The sequence below is a fragment of the Erpetoichthys calabaricus genome, chromosome 9 (assembly GCF_900747795.2).
Source record: "Erpetoichthys calabaricus chromosome 9, fErpCal1.3, whole genome shotgun sequence".
NCBI classification, from domain to species: domain Eukaryota; kingdom Metazoa; phylum Chordata; class Cladistia; order Polypteriformes; family Polypteridae; genus Erpetoichthys; species Erpetoichthys calabaricus.
Genome location: NC_041402.2, coordinates 125,018,560 through 125,040,075, shown reverse-complemented (window position 1 = coordinate 125,040,075; position 21,516 = coordinate 125,018,560). Strand labels below are relative to the sequence as shown.

At 36.8% G+C, this 21,516-nt stretch overlaps 1 protein-coding gene across 1 annotated transcript in view; it reads right to left on the bottom strand.

Moving 5' to 3' along the window:
* Nucleotides 1–21,516, bottom strand: part of tango6 (transport and golgi organization 6 homolog (Drosophila)) — a 215,056-nt gene that overhangs the window by 144,544 nt on the left and 48,996 nt on the right. The window contains exons 5-7 of the mRNA XM_051931454.1: nucleotides 9,814–9,950; nucleotides 5,493–5,655; nucleotides 1,588–1,661 (exon numbers count right to left, since the gene is read on the bottom strand). Coding sequence (XP_051787414.1) covers nucleotides 1,588–1,661; nucleotides 5,493–5,655; nucleotides 9,814–9,950 — 374 coding nt within the window. The remainder of the gene's footprint in view (nucleotides 1–1,587; nucleotides 1,662–5,492; nucleotides 5,656–9,813; nucleotides 9,951–21,516) is intronic.

Here is a 21,516-nt window from a genome sequence, read left to right as displayed (position 1 = left end):
ACTCTTAACACATTGGCTCCATGCCAGTGTGGCGATCTCACACTCAAGACCCTCAACTTTAGTTTGTTTCAGTAACAGTACAGTAAAATGGACAGCAGGCATATCATAACATATTTGAGATGTCAAGTGCAGTTAGGTGCAGTACTGCAGTGACATACACAGACCTTTTAGTTGACAGCAATGCAAAAGGACACTTTACGTGACAGAATTTGTTAACATTTTATTACTGGACACAAATTAGTGCCTATTTTATTTCTGTCTTATTAATTTCAACAAAAAATTTGAATGCAACGTACATATTGTCTGTGATTGTGGATTATGTTAGATTATCAGAAAAGACACATCACTCTTTGTACTCCACACATACTTCATTTTCCTATAATAACATACCTTAACAAGAAGAGCAATTAAAGCAATTTCTGTCTTGCTACATGCAAAACACATTAGCAAAAATTTACATGATAGTTTATATGATAGCACATAACTTAAACATGCACGAATAACTATTTTATGCTGCCTGATTTTGACTTAAATGCAGAATGAGCCTGATGTTATACAGTAGAACACCACCAATGTATGAGTCTACAAAATTCATATTTTTTCAGTTTACGCACTTGCCCTGCACTTTACAGAATTTTAGTACTGCACAATTTCATGATATTATACAATTATGCCAAGGTGATTCTTCTGTTACTAAGAACTTTAGAAAATGTGTTTACTACTTTGTCCATGTCTAAGCCCTCTGCATGTGGCTGTCATTAATAGAAAGAAAATACATACAGTTAGGTCCATACATATTTGGACAGAGACAACTTTCTTCTAATTTTGGTTCTGTACATTACCACAATGAATTTTAAATGAAACAACTCAGATGCAGTTGAAGTGCAGACTTTCAGGTTTAATTCAGTGGGGTGAACAAAACGATTGCATAAAAATGTGAGGCAACTAAAGCATTTTTTTAACACAGGTGCATGAAGATGGCTACCAGGAAAATGTAATTTCAGAACTATGTGGTGATTAAATTTCTTGTGAAAGCAGAAATCCCAGAGGCTGACTCTGACATTCATCTTAAATATGCAAATATTGATTCCTTTCTGGGAGTTATTGTAGTACAAAACAAATTTAAGACAAAAAACAAATATTGAGAACTTGTTAATTAATCAAACACATACTGTACATACTCCAAGTGGAGAAATACAGGTAAAATGTCCATCTCTTAAAGAAATAATTACAGCAACACCCCCACACATAAATAAAATAAAGTACCGCAATATGGTTAAGTTTGACAAATTATAAAAATTACATACATACTACTGTATTTTAATGCTCTGACTTCAGAATACAATCAACAGGATCAAACAAATATAGAATGGAAAAAATAAAATGTGCCATTTGTAATTCAGAAACTTCTGAAATCTTTTTAAAGGGTCTGAACACTTTATATGCATATGTGCAAGTATATACAGTTTGGATTTAGTCTTTATTCCTTATACTACATAACATAGACAAAACACTAAAGTAGAATCTACTAAAATGTGCAATTCGAAGTTTACCTTAAAACTGTACAGTTATTTAAGGTTGTTTTACCTTGTAGATATCTTCTATGCAAATGGTAAGTTCACACTCTTCAACAATAACAGTGCCAATATTCTGGTTACAACCTAGTAATAATAAAAAAAAAATGAACACATCAATATAGAGAAATCTGACAGTATTAAAAGGTGACTTTTCCATGCCATGTTATATTATGATTACATGATACAGGAAGCAATACTTGAAAAGAGACATGTTCTATAACAATAAATGTTCTTATTAGACTGGAACAAATAGATACATTCTCCTTTATCTGTTAAGCCTATTTTCAGTAGTACAATAGCTTTCTTTTCCAAAACAGGCAAAAAAAATGACAATAAAATAAGGAAAAATTATACTTTTCATATTTATAAATACACTAAGCAGTACTAATGGTTTAAGACTAATAAAAATATTATATTGCAGTATCTTTTATAACATCCATAATAATACTGTTATTGTCCAAAAACCTTTGAACTCTTTCACAATTCTTCCTTAGATATATGATACTTAAATATCAAAGAGCAGTATACGTAATTGAGTGGAATGGCCCAAAATCCATATTACAGTATAATTTAAAAATGAAATGGTTTCAAAACCAATAAAGAAGAAAAATAATGATTATATACAATAATTTCAGTTAAATCCAAATGTCTCCAAAACAAAAAGAAAAATGTGTATACACTGCAGAACTAAGGTAATCTTCCTCTGCTAAACACGGTTCAGGGAACTGAGCCTTGAAACACAAAAACAATCCACAGTCCCAAAGACCACAAAATTTTTTACAGGAAGTGTTTACACAAAAAGTGCACCAAAACTCACATACCTTTATATATAATATGCTACCGTGGCCGTTCGTTTGTCTGTCCAGGATTTTAAAATCACCTGTAGTTCGCAAACCGTTTGAAATATTGACCTGAAATTTGGAACATATATACTATGTGACCTCTAATATCCGCTTTTCGGAGTGATGATTGACCTCCAAGGTTATTCTGCTTTTTATTTTATTTTATTGTAGAATCAACTCTTGGCAGCAGCCAGCAGGGCGGCCGTGCGATGCATGCATACGGGTGCCGTTCTCATCCCATTGCCGTCACTTGCTCTACCTCATTTTTATCTTAAATCATTCTTGAGGCAGGTTGAAGACTTAAGTGCCAGCTTAAGTGAAAAATAAAAGAAAACATACTAATTGCAACACAAACACTGCCTTAATCAGTTTTAACACGAAGAGATGCCAACAAAAGAAGAGAAGAAGTGGCCCGCTGGGGTGGAGAAAAGAAGAGCTGCTCAGGAAGCGCATCAACCTCTGAGCAAATGAATGCTAAATGTATAGAGAAAAAAAGAGAATGAAAACTATGAATACTCAAGTAAAGTGTATCCACTGCACGTTATCGTGCAGTGCGCCATTACTGGTTTGTAAACAAATACCTTTACCAAACAATAACTAAGAGATATTAATTCAAGACGGAAAAACATTTCCAAAGAAAATAATAATAGTAAATAATGCATTTTATTTATATAGTGCCTTTCCCAAGCTAATATTATTTATTGCACTTCAAAAATGCTTGCAATAAATTAACTTACTCCTTGCTCTCAAATGAAGTTACCTTTCTATTTGGCGGCATTTTGGCTGACCAATCATGCCTTATGTCACCTCTATCCTAAAATCGGGACATTCACAATGCATCACGCCCCTGTAAGGCCTCTATAAATTACAGTACATCCTTGCATATGCGCGCATGAACTCACAGGGTGCCAGACTCAAGCATACTGATACATTCTAACACTACAATAAGTTATTACTTTGAACACAGGATTCCTTTCTAAAAATGACATTAAACTAACACTCTTTTTTCTCCACAACAGCAGGTAGTTACAGAGGTGGCAGTGCTTAGCCCAGGTAACACATTAAGCAATGCAGGAGTCTGCAAACCTTCTTGAGTGCTCAGATGCTTGCACCCTGCTACATGGTCCTGCTGAAGTAGATGTGATCTTTCACCCTTCAAAAGTTTCTAAATACATGTACCTTTAATTTATTTGCCTTTACCACCATTTTCCACTGTATGTATAAAGATATGTTTCTTTGCCTGGTTATGTGCATGACTATAATACCAGTATAATGTATTTGTTTAAACGTTTCACATAAAAAATATTATTTAACAAATAAATGTATTAATGATTAATTGGTAACACAGACATACCTTATACCCATCAAAACCCTTGTTAACAACTGCTACTCAAATATATTCAATAGCAAGGTGCAGGTTCTTTCTCACTCCTTTACTCAGCAGTAGAGAAATCACAGGATAAAGATAGGCTTTTTCCTGTCCTCTGTGATTGAAAATGGCAGTTTTAAACATACAGCATATACACTGCCAATCCTGCTCGATTCAATGCAGAGTCATAATTGGGCAAGATACAGCACTCATTTGCCAATTAGGTTAAGCCACACATCACTCTAGGAGAAATTCTTAGAGAGTTAGGGTCACTTATTACATACAGTTCACCGGGCAAGTCCTTACACAAAAACATTACTTTTAAGGCAATAATATACCAACATAAAATCACATTTACCATTTTCTTTTGCATGTACAAATTTGACAGGAAGCGTTTTAAGTTGAAATGAGTCTGCACTCCTATCTTTCAAAATTTGGCCACACATGTTAATCCTAACTGTTTTCATCTTTGGTAATGCCAAGGTATTCAGGGCCTATAGGATGTTTTTAATAACACTGTTTTCCAAATCTTCCAATCATTGAAGGGCCTGATTCAGTCTTGTCCTTTCCTCATATTTCTTCTATCTACAACTTAGATCTGTTCTTAAGACAAACCAAGCTAATTTTCCTTCTCTCTCACCCTCTTTATAGCTTCTCTTGTTTACCCTCCCCAAACAGAAAAACAGTGACAACCCTGTAACTAGATGTATGTCCTCAATTCTCTCTTCTAGTATACTGCTTCTACCAAGAATATTCTTTCTTTTGGATTTTTCCCCCTCTTTCCCTCATTTAATTCCAGCAGAAGCTGTTATCACTAGACACTATTGCTGCAAAATCCATATCAGCCTCTCACTGGAAATCTGTTAATTCTCTCCTTTTACTCATTATAAACCTTCCTTCTATAATTTACTTCTACTTGAACTCTCTGTAATACACATTAATGGGTCATCTGGCCCAAGTATTCAGAAAAACTGGTTATGGGTCAGAATGTCAGTTTTCCACTGTTGAATCCCCAGTTTTGGTACTAAACTTCTCTTCTTTGATTTCTTTCTTTAATCCGTTCTCGCAGGGCCTGCAGAGCATAGCAGCCATCTCTCTGGTTATTTCAGATGTTTTTGACCATACTGCTTTTTCATGTTTATGTTTTTTTGCTGAAGTTTCCTTCTTCTTGGTCAATTTCAATAAAACAGTTCATCACAATAAATAAACAAATAATACATTCACATGTGTTTTATTCATTTATAACGTACTGATAAACATTTTTTTTTCAAAATCCATACTATAAGAAGAATTTATTTTGATATAACAGACCAACCATTTATCACCCATTTCTAGGGGGCAGGCTATCCACTCATTTTATTACTAATCTTATTCACAGGCCAGTGATCCTAGGAACCAGTACCTATAATACCTACCATGGCAATAATGTAATAAGGAAGCAGACAGCCTGGGACAGGGCATCAGACCATTATAAAGCATATTCATCACACACATAGTTGCACTATCAACATTCCTAAAGCTTCACAGTGCCTGAATTTTAATTCGTAAATATTTAGCTTACCAAATGCTCTTCCTCTAGTGAATTTGTTTACTGTGCACCTAGAATGTCAGTAGTAAACCAGAAAACAGTATGATTCTGATCATTACGGTTTTATATACCTAGCTTAAAATTCCAAAGCTAAAATTAATATCATTCTTTCATACCTCCTGAGATCTGGCAGCGGAGGAGTGGCATAACCATTGGCTTCAGTAGATATCTTTCAGCAAGCTCAGGTTGTTCCTTAGTCATGGTCACAATAGTTGCAGTAGCAACACGTTGAAACTGTAAAGCTGTCAACTTATCTCTGATGTGTAACATATCTAGAACCTAAAATAAATAAAATAAAAACCTGAAAACAAACAAAAACATTTGGGAATGTACATTTCTTACAGAGCAGTACCAGGTGGCATAGCCGGGATACACAATTAACATGGGCCTACAACATAATGATGGGACTACAGTAATCCCTCCTCCATCGCGGGGGTTGTGTTCCAGAGCCACCCGCGAAATAAGAAAATCCGCGAAGTAGAAACCATATGTTTATATGGTTATTTTTATATTGTCATGCTTGGGTCACAGATTTAAGCAGAAACACAGGAGGTTGTAGAGAGACAGGAACGTTATTCAAACACTGCAAACAAACATTTGTCTCTTTTTCAAAAGTTTAAACTGTGCTCCATGACAAGACAGAGATGACAGTTCCGTCTCACAATTAAAAGAATGCAAACATATCTTCCTCTTCAAAGGAGTGCTCGTCAGGAGCAGATAATGTCAGAGAGATAGAGAAAAGCAAACAAATCAATAGGGCTGTTTGGCTTTTAAGTATGCAAAGCACCTCGGCACAAAGCTGTTGAAGGCGGCAGCTCACACCCCCTCCGTCAGGAGCAGAGAGAGAGAGAGAGAGAGAGAGAGAGAGAGAGAGAGAGAGACAGAGAAAAACAAACAAGCAAAAATCAATACGTGCCCTTCGAGCTTTTAAGTATGCGAAGCACCGTGCAGCATGTCGCTTCACGAAGCAGCTGCACAGAAGGTAGCAACGTGAAGATAATCTTTCAGCATTTTTAGACGAGCGTCCATATCGTCTAGGTGTGCGAACAGCCCCCCTGCTCAATCCCCCTACGTCAGGATCAGAGAAAGTCAGAGCAAGAGAGAGAGAGAGAGAAAAGTAAGGTGGGTAGCTTCTCAGCCATCTGCCAATAGCGTCCCTCGTATGAAATCAACTGGGCAAACCAACTGAGGAAGCATGTACCAGAAATTAAAAGACCCATTGTCCGCAGAAATCCGCAAACCAGCAAAAAATCCGCGATATATATTTAAATATGCTTACATATAAAATCCGCGATAGAGTGAAGCCGCGAAAGGCGAAGCGCGATATAGCGAGGGATTACTGTATATCAACTCAGGGATATGAAAAGTATTGAAATTAGTGCAATTCGTTCCTAAGAGATGAATGGTAATAAAACTCATTTAAAGGTTCAAGAACCCAGTGGGCACTGCTAAAAAAAAAAAAAAAAAAAAAAGAACTACTAAAAGCTCAAATGAGAAATTACAACTCAATATTCACTGCATTGGACACTAAAAGAGTGTCCAGTTTCTTCATCAATTACCAATTTCAAAATTTACAAATGTTTCAAGGAAGTAGCCAAAAATCTTTTCTTCTAATGAACCTTTATACATGCAAATACAAAACTGTGGTGATTTTTTTAATGAAGAAATAACAATGATTGATTATTTGTTAGATTAAAAAAATTATGACACTTAACTATCTTAATACATAATTCGCCTGCCTCCTCACTCACTCACTCACTCACATCCGTCCGAAGCCGAATGCGCAGTCGCCTTCTGTGCATGTCCGAAGCCGAATACGCAATCGCCTTCTGCGCACGTCCGAAGCCGAATGCGCAGTCGCCTTCTGCGCAGCTGCCCGAAAAACCTTATGAGACCGACATCCAACCCCAACATCGCGGCAGGCGGCAGATTTACGGCCGCAAAAATTCAAAGAGAAAGGCAACTTTGATTAAAGCTCTAGAGGCCTGAAAGGCGATTTTGACTATAGCTCGAGGCCTAATTACGCATTCTGATTCAATTACGCATTCATTCAATACACCTATATCAGGTTTGTGGTGCTTATACTTATTACTATTCCATATTGTACTGGAACATTCATCATTCAATATTATACTATAGGCCTGGAAAATTCATCAACTAACAGTACAAGCCTGTACAGTAATGAGTAAAGCGGACTACAATCATTACAAAACAACTTCTTCGTTACTTATCATTTGTTCTTCATACACTGCTGACACAAACTCGTGCCCGATTCATCTTACGTTGTCGAAACGGGCTTTGTCTAGTTTTCATATAATAGACAAAACTTCTAACAAGCTCATTAAAAGAGCACGTAACTGGAAACACAAGTTTTGTTTAGAGAGCACATGTAAGTTAAAAATAAAAAAAAAAATGAGATAACTGCATTGTGTTTCAACAAATGGGACTCAATTCAATTCAATATATTCTTATATTGTACTAGCTGTGTTAGCCCGTGTTGTAAAAAGCTTGGGGTCCTAGAAACTATTGAAATCGTCAGAAAAAAAATTGAAAGGTAGAGATGTCAGGTAATTGAAAGGAACTACTCTGCGCATCTCTCTCTTAGGAAGATTTGTTTTGCCGACGTGCTCGCCTTGCTTGAGGAAAAGTAGAAGGGATACCGTTTTGCCAATGTTAGCAGCTAAACGACTTTGTCTTTCTTCTGAGGTTTTGTTTTGCTGACATGCTAGCCTTGCTTGTGTTATTAGCAGCTAAGCAAATTTTCTGTTTCCTCAGAGGTGGAGCCCTTACCCCGACTCCACCTCTCACTTCCGGGCCGGACAGACAGACAGACACACACTTCCACGCGTAGACGTTTATATATAAGATACTTACATTCATAACCGGATTTATGTACAGACTTGTGCTGTTGACCAAGGATCCATGGACTAAAGAGATCCCAAGATTAATCAATAACACGAGAAAATATTTGTTCTTTGTTTATCGAATAAATAGTTCTGTCATTAGACTGGCCACTCCAGACAAATTGAAAATGAAAAGCTTTCTTTTTAATTAAGTTAAAAATTCTTTGCAGCATCAAAACCTTATGGAGTTGGGCGAGGGGAATTTTTTTGTGGTTGGTGACAGAATTGGGATAAAAGTTGTTGTTACTCTAGAAAGAAAAACAACTCATTGAGTCAGTAATGTGGAATTTTTTTGGCCAAACTTATCCACGTTTTAAATCAAATTTGTGAATACTGAAATGCAAATCACTAAGAAGCAGCACTAACAAGTGGGAATACAAAATACTAATTTTAATCTTGAGTTGTATTACACAAGTAGAAGTGCTAAGGTGTACAGAGCTTGTTTCCTTGGTGAGCACAAGCAGTCAAAAAATTTGAACAGTTTACCGATTGAAATTCTCTTTAATTTTGGCTGGTTACAAAAGTTGTTGTTGTGTCCTGACCTTTATTGAAAGCAACTCAGAGCTAAGACATTGCCTGTGTGAAACAATATCTAATACACACACGGATGGGGAAGGAAGCAAATGTAGAAGTGGCACGTTTTTATTATTGACTGTATTTTGTAATGACAAGCAAATTAATTACTTCACTAAAGCTTTTTGGTGTCTTGCTACAAAAACTTCACAATATAGTAATGAATATTTAATAACTATAAAATATGTATAGATTTAAAATAAAATTTAGCCTAAATAAATTTTCCCAGTCTTTGCATGCAAATGTAGGAGTGATTGACTTTTCTCTTTTCCTTTATTTTTTTTCTTTTTTAACTTTCCTTTGTTTTGCTATTTCTCATATTTAGCATGTAACACCTGTCAATGTTGCCCTTTTGTATTTTATGCATGCAACATCTTTTGGTGTTCTGCATCTAGCACTTTAGAGTGCCTTTTAGGTTAAAGTTAACAATCAAGGATAGCTAACTCAAGAATATTTTCGTGCATACTCCCCACAGGCAGATCTGGTTGCAGGAATCAAACTCTTATACCTTAAGATGTAAGACAATAGTTGCAATCTATGTACCACCTAGTCAAGTGGGGATACTTACAAAATATACATTAGACCACAAAAATATAACCTTCTCACTTAAGCATTTACATGGAATAATAAGAATCACAATTTTATTTATAAAAATGTTTGATACTATATCAGAAACATATAATAATATATAAACATATACACATATAAACATATAATACAGTAATTCTGAGATAGTCATTTATGCATGTGCTTGTTTTCAAAACTGCAATTACAGGGCCAGAACAATATTAAGCACAAAGCAGGAAGTAGCACTAGAAAGGGCAACTATCTTTAACAGGACATTTTCAGTACATCAAACTTTGTCTGGTTTACTTAAACAATCAATGCAATGCAACAAGTTACATACATTTAATTTTAAAAAGTCTACCTTAACAGGACACACACAAGAGAAAAAGAATACCTGTGGACAAACATGTTTATAGTAATCATCAACCGAAAGGGATTGCTGAGGACAAGCAGCCAAGATCCGTGCCACAGAGTCACATTTTCTCCAGTCTGCAGCAGCAGCTTCTGCATCTTTTCCACCTACTGCTCCAGCTATAAATTGAGTAAAAAGAAACCCTGAAATATGTACTTACAGGAAGAGAATATGGCATCCTCTAAATAAAGGTAACTTAACAAGTAACATAACTGGGTTAGGACACTTAATAAAAAAAGGCCCTCCTTAGTAAGATAAAGCAGAGCTGATGATGAAAACAAAGTTTCTTTAAAGTAAATTAATTATTAAAACAACCTAAAATATCTAATAGTAGCACTAGTAGTAATATTAATAGTAATAACAACACTAATTTCTTTCAAACAGTAGTAACACTATTATTTTTCAAGCAAGTCTGACTGAGGGGCCACATAGTTTGAGATTTCATGAAATGTTTGCTTATATTAATTAAGAGAATCTATGTTTTACAGAAAACCAAATATATTAAAATAGCATTTGCATTCAAAGAAAGAAATAAAAAACCCTTTATATGTAGATGTAAAATTCTACAGAGATGTGCCTATGAAGATTTTTAATTAATAATGAAAAAAATTAAGATTCACTTAAACCCCCAATAATGCAAACAATGCCAAAACAAATCTCTGTTTTCAAGCACCCATCTTATCATAAAGCAATCCAATTGTCACTTTCTACAAAGGCACATCATCTGGCTTAGGTTTACATGTTTATATTAAAAAAATACAGAATATTAGATTTTTATGTGTAGCTTTCTGACATGTTTATCTATTTCTAACAATAGCCATAATCTGGTTATTTCTCAAAACTGAATACATTAATTTAGTATAACATACTTCAGGGAAATGTCCAGTCAATGAATGCAACCTAAGGGAAAACAACCAAATATAAACAAATGCAAAAACTATAAAAAATAATTTACATAAAACGGAAACGATCAAAGAAAATGCAAATCACATAATATTATCTGCAAAAGTGACACCCTAGTCTCCACTACCAAACCTTACTACCATCGCCTAAATATTTTGCTATGTCTTGCCTAATGGCTCTCTCGAACCTTATGGTAAAACAAGTTGGAAATGTTCGGCTGACGTCAAATTTACAAATGAGAGAGGCTGCTGAGAGTTTTTGGGTTTTCTGTGATGTGAGAGTTAATTAAAAATATACATTTTGCTCCTATAAACTTGGGTTTTAGTTGCCGCTAAGGAACCGTACGGAAATTTTTAAAGCTTTTTTCCTGTCCACATAGGAGCAAAAGTAGCGGGTGTTTGGAGATGCACTTGGAAAAGTTCTGTGTACTTGTACTGTACTTAATTTTGTTATCTGTATTTGAACTAGCATCGAGGAAGCAAGGTAGAAAGCAGCAGTACACGGATATTGGCTTTTGTAAGTAAATAACCACCTGGCAGCAATAAATAGTTAATAATTAACTGAAACAGCAATTCCTTACTTTAAAAAAGCAGAGAAAAGCCAAGCAAAATGACACCTTTTATTGGCTAACTAGAAAGATTACAATATGCAAGCTTTCGAGGCAACTCAGGCCCCTTCTTCAGGCAAGATGTAATACAGAAACTGAAGTTTCCTATGTTTATATACACACTCTAGGACAAGAAACAACATTGGTAAATATTTAAATGAGAAATTTTGTATGTAAAAAATTAATAGATTTATTCAGGCTAGGGTTAATTTTTTTTAAAAATTAAATTTAAAAAAGCAGTAAAGGGGAAGTCTCAGCCGTGTGTAGGTAAGTGGACAGGTTTAAGAGCCTGATCAAGCACAAGGGGCTGCAGGAGCAGATGAGATATTAAGAAATTAACTAGCAGCAGATATTCCCTGAGCAAGTTTTACTTATTTTAGATTGAACAATTATTAGACAGCACAGCATAAGGGTTCATTAATACGAGGAATACAAACACTGCAAGTGGACAGCTTTTATGTAAGGAATAAGAGGAGTGTAAAGTTAGAAAAACAGACAAACAGCAGGCATTTGAGAGGGAGAATAGTACAGGAGCTTATGGGGACAGAAGGTGTAAAATAGCTGTAGCAGTTCTATAATCTATTTTCTTTTGTTACATTTTTTGGGTTTTACCATGTAAGTTAAATCATTTAAATGTAATTAATTAAAAAAAAAAAAACTTAAGGCTGTTTTAGTAATCCATCCATCCATCCATTTTCAAACCCGCTGAATCCGAACACAGGGTCACGGGGGTCTGCTGGAGCCAATCCCAGCCAACACAGGGCACAAGGCAGGAACCAATCCCGGGCAGGGTGCCAACCCACCGCAGGACACACACACATACCCACACACCAAGCACACACTAGGGCCAATTTAGAATCGCCAATCCACCTAACCTGCATGTCTTTGGACTGTGGGAGGAAACCGGAGCGCCCGGAGGAAACCCACGCAGACATGGGGAGAACATGCAAACTCCACGCAGGGAGGACCCGGGAAGCGAACCCAGGTCCCCAGGTCTCCCAACTGCGAGGCAGCAGCGCTACCCACTGCGCCACCGTGCCGCCCCGTTTTAGTAATCCTGAATCAAATTTTAACAATGAGGCCAGTGCAATGCAAGACCTGTTGGGTGATGGCTTGGAGGAGCCAGTCGTCTATGAGGACTACATCTGCAGTAGATGTCAGCTGATCCAGCAACTTGAGCTCAGGGTTGCTTAACTGGAGGAGAGGTTGGCTAGCCTGTATTGTAGTAGAGAATTGGCAGACCTTGACCATGTGTCCTTTAGGGAGATAGTGTGCACCTCTAAAGTGGTGCAAGAGAAGATTCCAGGCCAGACAGGTAGAGATAGGTGGGTCACTGTCACAATGCGTAAGGTAAAGGGTGCACACTGACCGGGGGCATCAACCCCAGAATTAGAACAGTCAAACCGTTATCAGGTCCTTGCAGAGGTGTTAGGCAGGGATGAGGAGCCCCAACAGCCACCTCATAACCAGTTCCCAGAAAAAGAGAGGTAGTGATAGTTGGGGATTCAATCATTAGGGGGATTGAAGCACAGGTTTGTTCCAGAGACAGAGAGTCTTGCAGTGTGTTGCATTCTGGGTGCTTTTGGCCAGAGCGGGGGTGGATCCAGTTACCATTGTCTGTCTGTTCTGAAATTCAAATTCAAAGAGAACTGACAAGGTAGTCTTCTCTGAGGTTCTGTCTATGCCATGTGCCAGTCCAGGTAAGGCCGAGGAGATTAGAAGGCTTAATGTGTGGCTGACATCTTGGTGCAGGGTAGAAGGGTATGTTTATGGGGCACTGGAACTACTTTTGGAACAGATGAGACCTGTTCTGCTGTGACGGGTTACATTCGAACTGGAGGGGCACCAATGTATTGGGGAGGCATATGAGTAGGATAGTTGAGGATTGTTTAAACTAGGGAATGGGTTATGCAGGAAGTTTAGTATAGGCCAGGTATAGAACTATACATGGAGGAACAAACAACAGTGTAGAAATAAAAATGCGTAGTACTATAAATTTTAACTCAACATTAAAATATAGAAGGAGTAACACATTAAGAATTGCTTGCCTTCATGCTAGAAGTATCAAAAATAAGGCAAGTGAGCTAGAGCTGTATGTAGCAGAGCATAATTATAATATAGCAATAAAGGAAACCTGGCTAAATAACAAAGCTGGGGATGAGTATAACCATAGAGGGATATACATTTTTTGAGGGATAGACAGAACAGAAAAAGGAGGTGAAGTTGCTGTTTATGTCAAACCGAATTTACAGTTAGGTCCATAAATACTTGGACAGACAACTTTTATCTAATTTTGGTTCTGTACATTACCACAATGAATTTTAAATGAAACAACTCAGATGCAGTTGAAGTGCAAACTTTCAGCTTTAATTCAGTGGGGTGAACAAAACGATTGCATAAAAATGTGAGATAACTAAAGCATTTTTTTAACACAATCCCTTCATTTCAGGGGCTCAAAAGTAATTGGACAATTGACTCAAAGGCTATTTCATGGGCAGGTATGGGCAAGTCCGTCGTTATGTCATCATCAATTAAGCAGATAAAAGGCCTGGAGTTGATATGAGGTGTTGTGCTTGCATGTGGAAGATTTTGCTGTGAACAGACAACATGCGGTCAAAGGAGCTCTCCATGTAGGTGAAAGAAGCCATCCTTAAGCTGCGAAAACAGAAAAACCCCACCTGAGAAATTGCTACAATATTACGAGTGGCAAAATCTATAGTTTGGTACATCCTGAGAAAGAAAGCAAGCACTGGTGAATTCAGCAACGCACAAAGACCTGGGGCCTCATGTATAAACGGTGCGTACGCACAGAAATGTTGCGTACAAATGTTTCCACGCTCAAACCGCGATGTATAAAACCTAAACTTGACATAAAGCCATGCACATTTCCACGGTACCTCATACCATGGCGTACGCAATTTCTCCGCTCGGTTTTGCAGACTGGCAGCACCCAGCGTCAAAGCAGTGCTACTGTTCCTGTGTGATCACCCTTCCTTTCTTAGATCCACATTCCTGACGCGGCTTTATAAATACACTGAAACTAACTGCATATTGTTTATTAGTGTAATGCATCTGATTGTAATTAACCTGCAGCAATATAATGGTCCAGGGAATAGCCATAGTATTCCAAATACCATAACTGCTTTAGTGTTGTAACTCTCACTGCATCTTCTTCTTCTTTCAGCTGCTCCGGTTAAGGGTTGCCACAGCAGATCATCTTTTTCCATATTACTCTCACTGCACCACTCGGAGTATTTATATCACTGTATCTGAGTGGGGAATCACAGCAGCAGCTGATCGGAAAGAGAATTATCGGTACACAGCATGAAGGAGACGCTGCCTGAGCCACAGCAAAACACTTCAGAGACTTCCCTGTACGGACTTCGCGGTTTAGAAAAAGTTTCACAACAAGAACTATAAATGCACTCAATCAGTCCATCAAGTGCTCCTTGTAGAACTGTTTGTACTTCTAAGTACAATCACATCACTGTAAACTTGCACTACAGTTATAATATTGCATAACCTGCGCCACTTTATAAAGCGCGTATTTACATAAGATGACGATATCATTTTTAACATGAAATGCAGCAAAATATGTTGATTATATTATACAGATAAAACTAACTTCATTTAAATAATCTGTATTGTTAATAATTAAACATGTGCGGACACGGTGCTATAGCACTAGCTAGGTCAGGGATTGTTCCTGCATTGCGTTGTATTCTTGCTCGTGCTGACGCGACACTGGAAGGATAGACGATTGAATAATTAAACACGTACTACGAAGATATTTCAATGTTTCTTAAAAGTTTTGAAGAATCTGCGTTTTAAGCTTACAAATGGCTTCACGTCTATTACATAGCTGATTGTGTGGCGATTGGGTTTTTGGAGAAAGAAAAGTAATGACAGGAATTAGAGGTTAGTACGTTTGAAAGAGACAGTACTACTGTGATAAATTATTTCATTGAAGGTCGCGCATGGCGCAGCAAGCCTCTTGCGTGAGACATGAACAAGCACTGCGCACCGTGTTCCCATGTTTAATAACATGCTTTCATTCCTATCATCATGAAAAAGATATTACGTATACATCTCAGTATTTTAATTATTCAGAGAGCTGTAATATCACGAATGTAATGGATTTTGTGTCCTGTTGGAGAAAGAGAAAGCCTGTTTAAGAAGCAAGTAGTGATTCACACACATAGAGCACATAGAAGATCAAATACAGAACAAAGCATTTAACGTGCCACTTTAGTTACAATGGGATTTGAGAAACTAGTAAATTAAACGATTTTAAGATAAAGTTTATGATGTTCTACTTTAATGGCAAAATAAACTACGTGATTAAAGTGGAAATTTCGAGATTAAAGTTGACATTTCGTGCTTTTTTCCCCCTACTGTGTGCCTATTTTTTTTGTCTGTACCCTAATAAGCTTTCATATGACACTCACACGGTGGGCTACGACTCGCCTTTTCACGGCGACTTTGATATGTGAATCCTTTTTTATTTCGGGCACTGTGCGACTTTGTGAACTTGAGCCTTCGAGTTTCTCCGACACTCTGTCACTCGTTCAACTTCCTTTTGTTGATTATACCACTGTTTAAACCAACAAATTGTACGTTTTTCCTTTGCCTCCACGTGGTATTCGCTGAAATTCTTATATTTCTCCCCGTGCTTTTCCCATTGTCTTTTCACAGAAGGTTATTTATATTGATTTGCATATTGATGGCAAGAAAAAAGTATGAAGAAGGCGTGGAACAGTTCATTATTCAAAGCATACCACATCATCTGTAAAACACAGTGGAGGCAGTGTGATGGCTTGGGCGTGCATGGCTGCCAGTGGCACTGGGACACTAGTGTTTATTGATGATGTAACACAGGACAGAAGCAGCCGAATGAATTCTGATGTGTTCAGAGACATACTGTCTGCTCAAATCCAGCTAAATGCAGTCAAATTGATTGGGTGGCGTTTCATGGTACAGATGGACAATGACCCAAAACATACAGCCAAAGCAACCCAGGAGTTTATTAAAGCAAAGAAGTGGAAAATTCTTGAATGGCCAAGTCAGTCACCTGATCTTAACCCAATTGAGCATGCATTTCACTTGTTGAAGACTAAACTTTGGACAGAAAGGCCCACAAACAAACAGCAACTGAAAGCTGCTGCAGTAAAGGCCTGGCAGAGCATTAAAAAGGAGGAAACCCAGCATCTGGTGATGTCCATGAGTTCAAGGCTTCACGCTGTCATTGCCAGCAAAGGGTTTTCAACCAAGTATTAGAAATGAACATTTTATTTCCAGTTATTTAATTTGTCCAATTACTTTTGAGCCCCTAAATGAAAGGATTGTGTTAAAAAAATGCTTTAGTTGCCTCACATTTTTATGCAATCGTTTTGTTCACTCCACTGAATTAAAGTTTAAGGTCTGCACTTCAACTGCATCTGAGTTGTTTCATTTAAAATCAACACACATCTTTTTAGTTACATGAAAAAGGCCAGTTTACAAGGAGATATTATAGTCATGGGGGGCTTCAATTATATGAATATTAACTGGGATAATCTTGCAAATGGAGGAGCACAAGAGTGGCGGCTATTTAACACAGTATGTTGAAGCACCAAGCTTGTCTAGATTTAGTATTTTGTAATAATCAAGATAGAATTGAGGGTGTAGAGGCGATTGAACCACTAGGATCAAGTGACCATAATATACTGTAACACAGTTCTCAGTGTTTTGTAAGAGTGTGGATGCAAAGACTAAAATTGTCAAGTTTAACTTTGGTAGGGCAAATTTTGAGCAGATGCAGCGAAATCTAAGGAGGATAGACTGGGATAAGCTTTTAAATGTGGAGACAGTCAAGGAACAGGTTTAAAAATGTTTTACATGTAATGCAGGACAGGTACATACCTAAATTTAGATTTAATAGGAAATTAAAAAAACTCCACAGTGGGTTAATAAAGAGTTAAAAAGGAAGCTACAAAGGAAAAATAGCTTTATAAGGCGTATAAGACATTAGTCTTAACTCCAAAGTGAATCGCATGAGAACATGAGGGCAACCATTAAGGAGGAAATTGAGGAGGCTAAAAGACAGAAGGAGAGGAATATAGCAGATAAGTGAACCACCACCTTAAGAGATTTTTTCACGATTTCAGTAGTAAAAGAACAGTCAAGGAGGAGGTGAAGTGCATCAGAAACAGTAAAGGGGAATTAAAAGATACAGACAGTGAAATAACAGATGCTCAAAAGTTGTATTTTTCTGAGGTCTTCACAAGTGAAGAAGTGGATAATCTTCCAGCAGTAAACGGGACTACTAAGGAGGTACTGAAGGATTTGGAAATTGTAGAGGGAGAAGTGCTGCTCAGATTAAATAGGCTGAAATCAAACAAATAACCAGGACCAGACAATATTTACCAAGTTCTTAAGGAGGCTAGCGAATACATATATAAACCCTTGACGCATATTTTTAAGTTACTGCACACTGGGGAGATTCTAAAGGACTGGAAAATGGAAAATATTATTCTGTTATATAAAAAGGGTGACCAGGAAGATACAATTAACTATAGGCCAGTAAGCTTAACATGCAGCACAGGAAAATTAATGGAAGGAATTATTAAGGATAAGATTATCAACATATGGGTAGTACAGGAGTTTTTTCTGAACAGTCACCATGGGTTCAGTAGAGGGAGGTCATGTTTTACTAACATGCTGAAATTCTATGAGGAAGCAACAAAAGGATATGATCAAAGTGGAGCATATGATTATTTATCATGACTTTCAGAAAGCATTTGATACAGTGCCACATGAGAGATTGGGCATCAATCTAAATATATATATATATATATATATATATATATATATAAATGATTTAGATAGGAATATAAGTAACAAGCTGGTTAAGTTTGCAGATGATACCAAGATAGGTGGATTGCCAGATAATTTGAAATCCGTTAAATCATTACAGAAGGACTTGGACAGCATACAGGCTTGGGCTGATTTGCGGCAGATGAAATTTAATGTCAGTAAATGTAAATTATTACATATAGGAAGTAAAAATGTTAGATTTGAATACACAATGGGAGGTCTGAAAATCGATAGTACACTTTATGGGAATGATTTAGGAGTTGTAGTGGAATCTACACTATCAACTTCCCGACAGTGTTCAGAAGTCATTAAGAAAGGCAAACAGAATGTTACGTAATATAGCACGATATGTGGAATACAAGTCCAAGGAGGTTATGCACGGGCTTTATGATGCTCTGGCGAAGCCTCATCTGGAGTACTGTGTGCAGTTTTGGTCTCCAGGCTACAAAAAGGACATAGCAACGCTAGAAAAGGTCCAGAGAAGAGCGACTAGGCTTATTCCAGGGCTAAAGGGCATGAATTATGAAGAAAGATTAAAAGAGCTCTAAGCCTTTTCAGTTTAAGCAAAAGAAGATTAAGAGGTGACATGATTGAAGTATTAAAATTATGAAGGGAATTAGTACAGTGGATAAAGACTTATTTTAAAATGAGTTCATCAAAAACACAGGGACACAGTTGGAAATTTGTTAAGGGTAAATTTCACACAAACATTAGGAAGTTTTTCTTTACACAGAGAACCACAGACACTTAGAATAAGCTACCAAGGAGCGTGGTAGACAGTAAGACCTTAGGAACTTTCAAAACTAGACAATGTTTTTTTTACAAGAATTAAAAGAATTAAGTGGATAGGACTGGAGAGCTTTGTTGGGCTGAATGGCCTGTTCTCGTCTACATTGTTCTAACATTCTAAAAGGCATGCCAGGAGAATAAAGTGTAATAAATATAATGCCTCTTTGAATCAGTCACCTATTTTTCTTCTTATAAATAGGAATTGGAAGACTTCAACTAATTTAATTGTTAATTAAAAATATAACAACATTTATTAAAATAAACTTCTTTAGCAGCAGGCACTACTTTTCAAAATTAAGGGTCAAAAACAAATTTATAAAACACTTTTTGATTTAGAATCATGTAAGCTGCTTTGGAAGTAAGCTCTTCCTACTGTTTATGTGTGACTTACACATTGTAAAGTACAGTTGGTGCTCTGACAACTTTACAGCAATTACAATGTGTCTATAAAGCAAAAGATGAGAAGGCCACGATCTCGGTCTAATGATACCGTATACATGTGAAAAGTCCACCAAAGACAAAGCATAAGTCACTTACTTATTCATACTGAGCTAGCTATATGAATAGTTTTAATTTAACCACAAAATAACAAAAGACAAAGGCTCTTTACTTGTTCCCATGTTACCAAAAGTGGGCATTTTCCAATAAGGGTTAATGATGCTGCAGCAAAGGTAAACCTGCTCCCACCTCATTGACAAATTGTGCTTATTTACCTTCAAACCAATGGAAATTATCTTTAGTACCTTGAACATATTGACTACTCTAATTCCTGCCTTCATGGTATCACTCAAGCCACTCTTTCTAGACTCCAACTGGTTCAAAATGCGGCTGCAAGGCTTCTAACTGGAAGCAGCAGAAGGCAAAACATTACACCGATTTTAAAAACTCTACACTGGCTGCCAGTTAGATTCAGAATCGATTTTAAGATACTCCTCCTAACCTATAAGGCATTAAACGGTCTAGCCCCCGCCTACTTGAGTGTCTTGCTCCATCGTCACAATCCCCCTCGTGTTCTTAGATCCGCAGATCAGCTGCTCCTAACCGTTCCCAAGGTACGTTTTAAAGCTCGTGGTGAAAGGGCTTTTTCTGTCGTTGCACCCAGGCTCTGGAACTTCCTACCCTTAGTGGTTGGGCAAGCCGCTTCAGTCGCCACTTTCAAATCACGCCTAAAAACGCACTTCTTCACATTGGCTTTTAATTCTTAATGTTTCATTTTCCACTTACTTTTCGCTATTTCTTTATTTTATTGGTTTCCCCCGACCTGTTTTTAGTATTCTCTGTTCTAATTCGCTCTTAATGTTTGTTTTTAACTTTTTGCTCTTAGTCTCACTTGTCTTAACTGTACAGCGCTTTGGTCAGTTGTAATGCTGTGTTTTTAAGTGCTTAACAAATTAATATGGTATGGTAACATATAGTTTTATGTCCATTGAATTTAAATGATGGGGGAAAATATTATCCATTTTGTTGGTAACTTATTTTAAGGCTTACTGAATATTTTATATTGTGGTAGAAAATTTTCAAGCATGGGTTATTTGAACTGCAATAAAACTTGTAACCTGCCAAACATCTGAATGTATAAATATGTGCCATAATATATTCAATGCATATAAACAGAAAAAGTCTGCATGTATTCTACTGCAGGGAGAATTTACCATTCTCAAATCATCATTTGTCAGCCTCAAGATCTAAAATTAATCTTATGAGGTATGAGGTACAGCAAAAGAAGACCACATAAAAAAAATATCAACAAGTTTTTTTTACGACCCAATGAAAAGACTGAAAGAGTAATAACCAGGAAATGGTTTAATTATAGTTAGCCAAAGGAAGTCTGGACAGATGTGAAAATAATGAGGTCTTGAGATAGAATAAGCTTTTCAGCAGGCGAGCTAGAAGTGGTGTTCACCAATGTGCCAAGTTATTATTAAATTTTATGACAAATGATTTCAGGTCCAAAATAATTGTCCCAGTAATATTTCTAAAATTAAGCTCAAGAAGATGCATTTAGAATATCAGTTAGCCTCCAAGACCTGGAAAAAAGCTTTATCAATTTTTAACTCCATCTTTTTCACCTAATTTGTAGAAACTGTTAATGAACTACTCATTACTGTTAATGAATAAAGATTACCAAACACAGGAGCCTAAATGACAAAAGATCAATATCAATTGTCTGCATTCCAATGAAACATCTAGAATTTTAGTTAAGGAAATCTTAATGATTCTAACTAAGCCCAGCAAAGATATAAACTGGTTTTCTTATGGTGCAAACAGAAGTGTGGCATTGGCTGGCATCTATACCTCATTTGACAAGACTTGTACCAATTGAGCACCGATTTTTAATTTTTTTTATAAGCTTTTAATAAAATATATGTTTACATACCAAATAAAAAACTCCATAGATGTTGGTGTTACGACCTACTCTAGACTTTTATTTTTAAACTCTAATTTGGTGTTTACCTTAATTGAGTCCTGCCCTAATTACCCACTTTGGTTGCTTACTAATTAACTCACCTGGGCTATGGGTGGGTTGTAAG